Below are 11,384 nucleotides of genomic sequence, written 5' to 3'. Positions count from 1 at the left end.
AGCCAGAGGTGGCCAGGGCACACAGCTCTAGCCAGACACTTAAGTGGAAGTCTGTTTTTGCTTTCTTAACTTAAAAAAGAAAAAAGCCCACTGCAGCTGGTGCCAGGCATTCTCCTGGCTCTCTTCCTGCCTTGCACGTAGCCATGAAGCCTGGACCTGTGGCAGCCATCATGCTTGAACGTGAGGCAACGGCACAGGATGAAAGCCAACTTGCCCAGGACAGTGAAGCAGAAAGATAGGAAGCCTGGGTTCCTGATGGTGCCGCTGAGCAGCAAGATGGATTTCTCACTAAATACTTAGGAACAGAGTGAATGAGAGGAAAGTGACAGCAGGGACAGAGGAGACAGGCATGAAATGAAGGTCTCCAGTTTGGGCAAATGGGTGATGGTGGCACACATCACTGAGACACAGCCTAGGGGAGGAAGAAGAGCAGATCTAGGAAGAAGATACAGAGGCCACGTTTGGACAGGCTCAATTTGGTCAGGGCGAGAAGCCAAGCAGATCTGGGGCTAAGAGGCAAAGTCTGGTTAGAGATCTGGGGAGCCCGTGGCACAGAGACAGAAATGAGACTGCACGTAAAGTGAGAGACAGACAGCCCCAGCTGGCACATGCAGGACGCCCTTGGCTGTCCTCAGGTGTTCTGCAGGCCAGGCTTTCTGTCATGGTGGGAAACCAGATGAATAATGCTTTCTTCTAAGTGGGGAGCCAATTAAAAGTTAATTGACTTCTCAGAGCCAAGTGAGTGGGCAGATGCCTACTGCTGAGGGCCTGGCAGGGCTGAGACTGGCATGGGGAGGAGCCTGAGAAGGGCACCCTGAGGAAACAGGCTACTGGCAGAGGTCACTGGCTGCCACCCTGTATCCTATCCCTCTTCCTCTTCTTTAACAGAGATCTCATTCCACCAGAGACACCAACTGCCCAGACTAAACTACATTTCGCAGTCTCCCTTGTAGCTAGGAGTGACCAGTGAAATGTGTGCGGCTGTGTGGAAAGTTCTATAAAGGTGGGTGTGGGGATAACTGGAATGTGCCGTGTCTACCCTTTCACTTTCCTTCTACTTCCTGTCTAGAATGAGATGTGATGGAGGGAGCTCCAGCAGCCATCAGGTTCACGAGAGGCTCTTGAGGCTAGAAGCCAACACTGGGTATCCAATGACATTGTGGAGACACCACACCAGCCGCAGACCACTTCTTTCCAGATTTCTTTTATGTAAGAGAAAAAACTATTAATCTGGTGAAGCTACTACTTTCAATTTTGTCAAGATTTTTTTGGAGGGGATATTATCTGCAGCTGAACAGAATCCCAGCTAACAGATGAAACTTGATGGATGAGTTGATCTCACGGAGGGTTTCCTCTGTGCTGACCAGGGGGCAAAAGGCTTTACATGCCGGGTCTCACAGAATTCCTACCCCATCCTAGAGGGTGGGTTCTCTTGGTGTCCCCCGTTTTTAAACATTCTGAAGAAAATGAGACAAAGACAAGAAAAATTGCCTGCCCAAAGTCACAGCTGTGACTGGACCCAACGTCCGTTGGATTCCAAAGCCCATCTGTGCAGCCTACGCAGGGACAGGAAGGAGCCCAGGCATGTGAGATGAGGTGGGAGGGGTGGCCTGGCCTGGCGCTGAGGCTGTGGAGAGGGGAGCACACTGCCAAGGCCACACTGGAATGGGAGACACAGACAGGAAGGGCCAGACACAATCTTGTGGACAAGGGGAGCCAAGGGAAGTTCCTGGGCAGGGTGGAGATATTGCCCTAACTCGGAGAGCCCATATGGGGTGTCTTAGTGAGAGAGTCTGGGTCTTATGCTTTAGTCCACGGTGGGGTCACCCGGGGGGCTTGATGCAAATGCAGATTTCCAAGCCCATCCCTGACCCACAGGGGTGGTGCCATCTGAGGGCCGGCCTGCCCAACATCCTTCCCCCTTTTCCAACAGGATCCTCCATGCCCCTTCTCAGTCTATGCAGCCTGGGAAAGAAAGACCTAACTCCCCTAGCCCCTTGGTTCCTTGGGGATGGTCTCATGGCCCCAGTGCAGGGTGGGGTCTGTGACCAAAGCCTGGCCAGTGAGCATCAGCCCTGGGCCTTCTGCGGGGACATTAGGGACCAGACACTCTTTCCACCACTAAGTAGAAAGTTTAATAATTGTGAGGCTGGCAGGGTCATAACAAATAATAGCTAATATTAACCATGTGCTGACTCAATGCCAGTTTCCCTGTTCCTGAGGCCATTATATGTGCCACCATCAATCCTCACAGCAACCCCACGAAGTAGGGACAGACAAGAAAACCGAAGCACTGAGCGATGAAGCGGCTTCCCCAGGGCCGCAAAGCCAGAAAGTGGCAGAATGAGGACTACGATCACACCCTGAACGCTTTCTCTGACACCTCTCCATGGGCCTGGAGCTTCCAGAGACCCCACTGCTTGAGAATGAAGACAAGGCAAAGGAGAGGAGAAAAGACACCCAGGGAAACAGGTCTGGTGACATTTTCTGAGGCACCTGGACCCAGCTGTGCCTGAAAACAAGGCCCTCTGGGCTCACAGTTATGGAGTCAGCAAGTCCCCTCTGTTGCCGCTGCTTTGACCGGGGCTCCGGCCGCTGATACCAACACAGCTGAGGGTCGCCGCACGTTTGACACAGGAACTCCGAGAAGCACCGGGTCGCGTTCTCAACACTGTGAGCTCCCGAGAAAGGCTCTCAGGTCTCGAGCCTGCCCTGTCCCAGCACAGCTAAGCCCCCAGCCCGGTACACAGTAGGTGTTTTAGTGATCTCGGTCCATCCTTTTGCCCTTGGGCTGGGCCCTGCCCACACTCTTCCTCCAGAGCCCCAAGAGAACCCCAAGAACTTTAAGGACCCCAAGACAAAAAATCTCCACTTCACTCTCCACCTTGAGAGCTGTCTTGTGGCTTGAACACGGGCCGGGGGAGCCCAGACGGCCCCTGGCCCTCCGCAGCCCGCCCCCACGCACCTGCCGCTGGGACTCGTACAGGATGCGGTCCATGGTGTTGAGCAGCGTCATGCTCTTGTAGAACTTGAGCACCTTCTCCTGTGGCAGCTGCAGATGGAGGCACAGAGGGACGCGGGGCTGCCGTGACCAGAGAGGAGATGGACAGGGGGCCTGGGCATGGGAGGCAGGGGGTGGGGGAGACGGCCTCTCACATGGGGGTCTTCGCTGGGGTTGATGATCTGGCCCTGCCGGTCCATGACCCGGTAGATGGGGATCCCTGAGATGACATTGGGCTGGATGAACTCCAGCTTGTCTATGAACTCCGCCGAGGCCCCTGGGAACTGGGGCTTGTCATCCAGGGATGAGAAGTGCTGCTGCTGTAACCTCCGTGGCTGCTGGGGGGAGAAGGCGGGGGACACCTGAGTCAGGAGTGGCACCACAGTTCCACTGGCTCGGCGCCATGGTGACAGGCAGTGTGGCCTAGTGGTTAAGCCACCATGGTCTTGGTGAACTCTGGGGCCTGACACACAGGGTGTCAATCCCAGTTGCACCAATTTCCCGTTGGGTAACCTTGGGTGAGTTACTAAAACTTCGTATCTCAGTTCCTCATCTGCAAAATGGGTGAAAAGAACATCTATGCCACAGGGTTTTTGTAAAGATTAAATGATTCAACGGAGTGGCAGGCAGATTAAGAACTGGCAGCTTTTATTATCGTCCAAGGTCCAAACTCTTTGCTCTGGCATTCAGGGCCTCCCCAGCCTGGCCACAGAAACCCCCTCTCTCAATTTCCCACCGCTATCACGGGCACAGACACTTCTGCACAGTGCCCTCGAGTCAGTCGGCTGGGCTCTTTACTGATCCCTGTGCTCCCCAGGGAGGCCACCCAGAATAGAGCTTAAGCCTGTAAGCATTTTAAGAGTCAGCCAGCCTGGGTTCAAATCCCTTGCTGGGTGACCACGAGAAAGTGACTTCCCTTCAAGTCTCTCCTTTCTCACCTATAAAATGGAGAACACCTCGTGGAAATGTTGCAAGGCTTAAACGAGATCATGCATGTGAGTGTTAGCAGAAATACTTGTCATACAGTATATGCTCAAAAAAAATTATCATTTCTACCACCGTATCTCTGCTCTCATCTCTCTACCACCTGCTCCTCCATCACCTGGTAAAGTGCTCCGTGCACTCCAGTGCCCTCTCCATGCCAATCCTAATCCCCTCCACAAGTCTGGCCTGACTCACTCAACAAATATTTGAGCACCTGCTTCATTCCAGGCTCTGTGCTGGGTTCTGAGGGCCTAAGCGACACAAGACATCTGTCTCCGCTGCCTGGCATGGAAGACAGGAACTCAGCAAGTACTGATAAGGGTGAATTATAGTCTCCTGGGAGAAGCCATAGGGCTCCGTACTGCAGAGCGGAAAGAGGCTCAGGCTTCTCTGAGGAAGGACATGTAGGAGGCAGGGAAAGAACAATCGAGGCCGGGGGAGCTAAATATGCAAAAGGCAAAGAGTTGAGGAGTGACACGTCCCTTGTGGGACCTGGCAGGAGCTCAGAGTGGCTGGAGGAGTCCTGTGGGGAACATCACACCTGCTCGGATCAGAGGCCTGGCTGGGAAAGCCCATGAGAAGCCCACACATGTGACAGGATGTGAACCAATTCGACTTCTGAGCCAGCAGCAACCTTGATCACACACTTGCTGGGTGCCAGGCTGAGCTCTGCATGCGCAATCTGACCACTGCCCTTGACTTGATGAGAAAACCTGCACCGGGGCGTGGAGCTAAAACTTTAAATAAGTCAGTCAGGACAAGGCTTCAAAACTGGGCAGGGCGGACATTCAGAGCCCAGAACCCACGCTTCTAACCCATCGCTAGCCCGGTTTCCACACAATCACATCTTTACTTCCCACCGGTCGCCAGGTTCCTCTTGGCTCAGAAATGGTGGCCTCGCTTCCGGCAGGAACTAAAGGAGGAGTGAGTTTGCCACGAGGTGGATCTCACACAGGGGTGCTGAAGTGTGTCCGCCTCCCCGCTCCTTTAACTGCAGTGGAGAAGCTGTCCAAGGTTCCAGGGGGAACAGGAACATCTGCGTGCTTGTTTGTGAGCGTGGTTGTGAGGAAATAAAGGAAATCACACTCTCAACAGCAAGGCAGGTCCAGGCCTGACAACATCACAGCAGACATCCCCTCTGCGTGCAAGGGAAGCGGCCAAAACGTAGACTATGCTTCCGACTCTGAGTGCTAACACAGCCGGAAGCTTCCAACCACCTAGAGGATCCTTTAGTGTCGTGTCTGTCACCGCACACATCACCAGCTCCAGGAAGACAGGGGTCCAGGTGGTTAGAGCGGGCACCCAACAGGTGATTATTGAACAAAAGGATGAACGAGCGGTTTCACCCACTGGCTTTGGAGTCCCACTGACCTGGGACCCGGTGTCTCAGCCCTCTGTGTGGCCCTCTGCAAAACACCTTGTCTCTTTGAATTTTCTCATCTGTACAAAGGCTGCAAAGGGCTATTGTGAAAAGCCCCTAACATAAGGCACACAAAGGATTCAGTACGGGCGTGAAACATACTATGTGCTCAAAAATTGGCAGAAGGGAAAAAACAAAATCGAGGAAGGTTAGGAAATGACTGGCGCCTCAGGGGGAAGGTGGGAAAGGAGCTGGGGAGGACTGGCTGTACCTCAAACTGGATTATAATGCCAGGCTGTGGCCCCAGCAGAGACACTGAGGCACAGGGGAAACGCAGATGGAACAAGCACTGTGGTCCCGAGAGCAGCTCTAAGCGGGAAGGCCAGGGGCCGGCAGGGGTCAGGAGGACAGGGCCTCAGGGCTCAGAACAAGCTCCGGGGTCAGGACAGGGCTCTGTCCGCCTCCAGAGGCTGGAGGGTTACCACCAGGGCGCATACCCCACACGCTGGAGTTCGGCCTTGGCTGTGCCACTTCCATCCTGGGCCACCCCAGGCTCACTGTGCTGATTCAGTCCGCTCTGCAAAGGACTCAGCAGTGCCTGACCCCGAGGAAACGCTTCACTGAGCGTGAGTGGTAAAAGGCCTGCAGAGAAAGGATGTGACTCCACCCACTTTTTCTTCTGTTTTTGGTGAGGGGGCAGCTTTGTCCTGGAGGCTAGTGACTTATAATGGCACAGGCTACACAGATTTACAAAGCCTTGAAACCACATCTTCTCCCACCACACAGGAAACAGGCCGGCCTGCCCTGGATGGTCTAGTCCACTCAGCAGGTCGATACTGGGGTGGCCCCTCATAGAGCCACTGCCTATGGCATCAAGGTTAAGGGCATGGACTCCGAGCAGACCACCACCCCCGGCTGTGTACTAAAGCTCCGAGCCTCAGTCTCCTCACGTGTAAACAAGATGGCATGAGCACCCATCTCACAGGTGGGCACGCAGGTTAACAAGTCGATGTGTGTGGCATGCTCAGCCTAGCGCCTGGCACAAAACGAACACAATAAATATGAGTTCCTGACTAGTGTCTTTGACAATTGTCAAACAGGTAGATACTGAATAATTATTCCAAACTGGGTTCTGAACTCAGTAAGGGCTGGAGGCGAGGGGGAGGGGTGGATGACAAACACACAGGTTACAATCAGGAGGGGTGATCTCAGAGGGGGAAGGACAGTTTAGTGGTTAACTGCAGGGCAGGTGAGACTCTCAACTGCCTGTCTGAACCTTGGCTCTGTCCCTTTCCAGCTATGTCACTTTGGACAGGATACAGTTGGAGCCTGCGTCCCCTTGTGGAAAAAATAAAAATTGCTACTTCACAGGCTCGTAGTGAGGTGGGTACAAAGCACCTGCCATAGCTCTAAGAGGAACTTTTCACCACCAGCATCAGATGGAGCAGGAAGAAAAGCTTCCTGGAGAAGGGGAGTGAAGCCAAGGCCCACGGGACGAGCAGCGGTGAGCCAGGCAAAGGCTGAGGGAACAACACTCATGGCTGCAGCACGTTAACGACAATAGCTAACCGTGTGCCTGGGTACCACACAATGCACTCTTTCTGTCTGTGTGTCACTGAATCTGCACAGCAGTCAGGTGAGGCCAGCACTATTATCACACCTCCCTAAAAGAGGTGGCTCTGAAGCTCAGAGGGGTTAAGTGACTCGTTGAGGGCCTCAGAGATCAAGTGGTGGTGTCAGCATATGAAGCCAGGCAGCCTGACCACTACTACCTGGGTAGGCTGGAGAGAAAGGGGGGGTGTCCAGCCATGGAAAGTTTTGCGGATGGTGCCAGTTAACCGAGTCCTCTGGATCTACGACAGCTAAAGGCCATCCAAACCCGCTCCCTCCAGGGGTCTGAGGCACTCTGCCCTCAAACAGCCAGAATTGCCCAGTCCTGGCTTTGCTTCCAGCTCAGAAATATCAGCAGCCTCACCTCCCAGGAGATCTGGCCGGGGAGGCTGGGTAAATGTGATTCATCAGGCTTTCTCTGGCCTCAGGGACCAGGGGCTTGGGCATCACTATGTTCCCACGGGCACTGGAGGGGTGGAGCCCAGCAGCAATCATGGCCACCCCGGATTTACTGTCCCTGGAGAAAAACAGCAACCGTTTCTCGAGCCCTTACTGAGCACATGGTATATGTAGAGAGTGCTTCCTTCGTCACATCTCTCTGAGGGGCGACTCTTATGGTCCTGGTTTTACAGAGAGACTGCTGTTGGGATTGTGGAAGCTTCTCTGAGGAAATTGCCTGTCCGCAGACATCTGAAGGACCGTATGTATCCCTACAAAGGCCTGTGGGTAGGAGAGGCTCATCCAATGGAGGGAAAACTGGCCAGTGGGGCTGAGGCCAGCCCTCCAACTCAGCTTCCCACCAGCCAGCCTGGGTAGAGGCTAGGGATACACGCCAAGACTGGATTAAGCAGGATGTCACAAGACCCAAACCAGAGCCCTATCGCTCTCCTCCTGGCAGCCTGGTACTATGAAAAAAACTAAGCTTTGGAGCCCAGGGCTCCAAATTCAGACCTTACCTCTCTGAGCCTCAATTTCCTCATCTGTAATAGGAGAAAACGACCAGTACATACCTTGCATTGTGGCTATATCAAATATAATAATGGGTATGAGTTGGCACTGTAAATTATAAAAGTGCTTCGTGATATGAAAAAAGAGGACACGGCCAAAATGGAGATGGACCCGTATAATTAGGAGATCAGTAAAAACCATCTCCATTCATCCAATACGCACTAAGCACCAACCACATGGTGACACTGCCTCCGGACAAGCTGCCTGATCAGATGGGTCGGAGAAATAACATTACTGCTAAATCACAAAGGCAGAGCTCCAGGTGCTCCCTGACTTCCAACAGAGCAGGGACTGTAGTCACCCACCTGCTAGGCTCAGAGAAGTGAAGTGACTTGGCCGAGGTCCCACTTGCTTGTTGGGGTGGCAGCTGAGAAACCAACTCAGGACTCCTCTGCTAAGTAGCTAGTCAGACATGAGCGACAGGGGAACAGAGGAGTAGGAGCCCAGCCTAGAGACCGCCCTAAGAGCACCTTATTGGTAGTTACAGAATCCCTCCTGCATCCCCAGAGACAAGACAGGAGGGTCATAGTCTCAGCTGGCCTAAACCAGCTACAAACGCATGCGCAGAAAGTACTGCTCATAACTTCTGCATCATGATACCATCATTATAATACCATGACTATGCCTGGAAGTTCACAAATCTAATTATAACAGACTGAATTCTGGGTAAGCATGGGCACACTAGGCAAAGTTACAGAGCAGCCAGGTGTCAGTCGAGGTGACCTCACATAGGAATCGCCCATCACTGCCCGAATATAAACAGATCTTTCCATTTCTGGGTTGTGTCAGCTCTCCAGGCTGGAAACCCGCCCTTCCCTTTGGGGCGTGCTACTATCTTCTCTTCACCTCCTTAACTCCACAGGGCTCGGCCTTCCTTAGCTCAGAACTTAAACGTACTTTCAATAAATCTTACTTTTTCTAAATCTCACTGACCTGTAATTCTTTACTGCATCAGCAGGGAAGAACCGAAGGACAACACACAACGCCACCACCGTCCTCCTCCCCCACGCCGCTGGGGCAACGCTGGATTTCACCTCACCCCAGCGGTGACAGCTTGACAATTGAGTCTTCCCCGTCCTCTTCCTGAGCAAAGACACATCTGCTAGCAACTGGAGGAGGGGGAAGGGAGGCAAGGCCAAGCAACTGCCTGGATGGCGAGAGGAGGGTCAAGCAGGCAGCGAGAAGCCAGGCAGCCCCAGCCTCCTCCCAACCCAGCCTGCCCCAACCACCCAGTCAGCAGCACAATACAGCCTCCCCACCTTCCCACAAGGCACCAGCTCCTGGCTCCACCTTGCTCAGTTAAAACTGCAGTCCCACAGGGCAACCAGAAACCATTCATGGTTATTTAAATTTAAATTCGTTAAAATTAAATACAGCTGCAACTTGACTTACAGTAGGGTTAAGTCCCGATAAACCCATAAGTTGAAAATACCATAATCAAAAATGCATTTAATACACCTAACCTACCCAACATCAGAGCTTAGCCTCACCTACCTGAAAGGTGCTCCGAACACCTATCACCCACATTAACCTACATTTAGCCTATGGCTGGGCAAGGCTGGGCAAGTATCTTGAGTTGCATCTCAAGAGTCACTGCCTTCTCTTTATCCTCTCACCAGAAGCAGGACATAAACACTGGCAACACAGTACACTGTACAGTACACTGTAGAGTTTGCCCTTGTGATCATGTGGCTGACTGGGAGCTGTAGCCCACTGCTGCTGCCCAGTATCAGGGGAGAGTCATGTACTGCATATCGCTAGCCTGGGAAAAGATCAAAATTCAAAATACGAAGTAGGGTTTCTACTGAGTATGTATCATTTCTACGCCATCGTAAAGTTGGAAATCATAAGTTGAACCATCATAAGTTGGCAACTGTCTATAAAGTGGAAACTTCAGTCTCTCAGTGACACTAGTCACATGTCAAGTGCTCAACAGCCACATGTGGTTAGGGCTACTGTACTGGATAGTGAAGGTATAGAAAACTTCCATCATTGCATAAAGTTCTATTGACAGCCCCCACCTAAAATCTTTTGACTAAATGCTACCATTCCTTCCCTCCACTCGAAAAACAAAAGCATCGTTTTTAATCTTAGAAAGAACAAGTGGGAGAAATAAAAGACTCCAAAAATAAAGAAATTTAAATACATATATATAAATAAAAAGTAGGGACTCTGAAAGACCTCCTCCTTTTCCCACGCCTCCCCGAAAAATGAAAGGGAGGAGGGAAGAACAGCAGTGTGACTGAGCCACGAAGGATGAAGATTTAATGAGTTGCAAAGGACCTTCCCCTACTCTTGCCTCAGTCCTGCCCACCTCTCCCACTGGCCAAGCCAATAGGCTCCTGGGGCAGAGATCAGCTCTGGAGGATCTATAGCTCAAAAAAAGAGGGGGGGGTGGGGCGGTGCGGGTAAAACCAACTCAAAGGCAGGAGGCTGCCCGTCCCCCCATCCTGCTGCAGTAAACCTTCCAAAAATAGGTAACTCCCTTCCTAGGACCCCTCCCCTCATTCCTTGTCCATCCTCTTCACCCTCCTTCTGTTTCTCCCCTTATCTATAGCTTCTTCCCACAGCTTCTAGTTTCCCTTCCTACTGGATTGGAGGGTCAGAGGGTCAGACCCAAGCCCACTGTTAGGTAGCTAGTCAGACAGGAGCGACAGGGGGAACAAAGGAATAGGGGCCCAACCTAGAGACTGCTCAAAGAAGACCCTAAGAGTAATAGTAATGCAGGGAAGAGGCAAGAGAATTAAAATGTTAATCAAGCCACATTCAGAGACTGCAATATGCTGATTTGACCCTGCACCAGGCCAGCAGGACACCTTCTGAACAAAGGGAGGTTTCGCTGGGACTGCTAACAGCCCCATTCTCCACACCTGTGAAGGGGAAACAGGAACGAAGAGTCATTTCCTAGGCTAAAACCATGGGAACCTATGGATTAAAGGCTGGGAACTGCCAGTGGGCCTTTCAGTCTACATATTCTCACCTTTTCATGCTACATACCCTTCCCTTTCCTCACTCTGAGTCCATGTCAAAGAAAATGGGCTGACAAAGTCTTAAATAACTCATAGGAACTAAAGAATGATACGTAAACTAAATTCCCTGAACACTACTCGCCCTCCACTCACTATCTTTCCAAGCTTCCCTTGGTCCCTCTCACTCTGCCTGTGGAGACCACATTCTCTGTGGAGTGTTACCCTTTTCCTAATAAACTTTCTTCTTGACTCTAACTTTGGCGTGTGTGCTTCTTTCTTCACTCTCCACCAAAGGATGCTCTTCTCTCGGTGCAGGGCTTGGTCTCCCCTCCACTTGGAGAAATTTGCCCTGTCCTGCATCAGTAGAATTCTGGGTAGGTACATGCGCACTAAGCAGAGTTATATAGCAGCCAAGTGTCAATCAAAATGCCCTCACTTGCCAATGGAATCA

At 52.0% G+C, this 11,384-nt stretch overlaps 1 protein-coding gene across 1 annotated transcript in view; it reads right to left on the bottom strand.

Moving 5' to 3' along the window:
• Positions 1–9,491, bottom strand: part of BCKDHA (branched chain keto acid dehydrogenase E1, alpha polypeptide) — a 16,165-nt gene extending 6,674 nt beyond the window's left edge. The window contains exons 1-5 of the mRNA XM_023525135.1: positions 9,459–9,491; positions 3,157–3,339; positions 2,966–3,052; positions 1,142–1,202; positions 131–295 (exon numbers count right to left, since the gene is read on the bottom strand). Of these exons, the coding sequence (XP_023380903.1) occupies positions 131–295; positions 1,142–1,202; positions 2,966–3,052; positions 3,157–3,339; positions 9,459–9,491 (529 nt within the window). The remainder of the gene's footprint in view (positions 1–130; positions 296–1,141; positions 1,203–2,965; positions 3,053–3,156; positions 3,340–9,458) is intronic.
• Positions 9,492–11,384: the final 1,893 nt, after the last annotated feature.

The sequence above is a fragment of the Pteropus vampyrus genome, unplaced genomic scaffold (assembly GCF_000151845.1).
Source record: "Pteropus vampyrus isolate Shadow unplaced genomic scaffold, Pvam_2.0 Scaffold534, whole genome shotgun sequence".
In the NCBI taxonomy this organism is placed as follows: domain Eukaryota; kingdom Metazoa; phylum Chordata; class Mammalia; order Chiroptera; family Pteropodidae; genus Pteropus; species Pteropus vampyrus.
The sequence above is the reverse complement of the archived record's forward strand: the minus strand, read 5'-3'. Positions and strand labels throughout refer to the sequence as shown.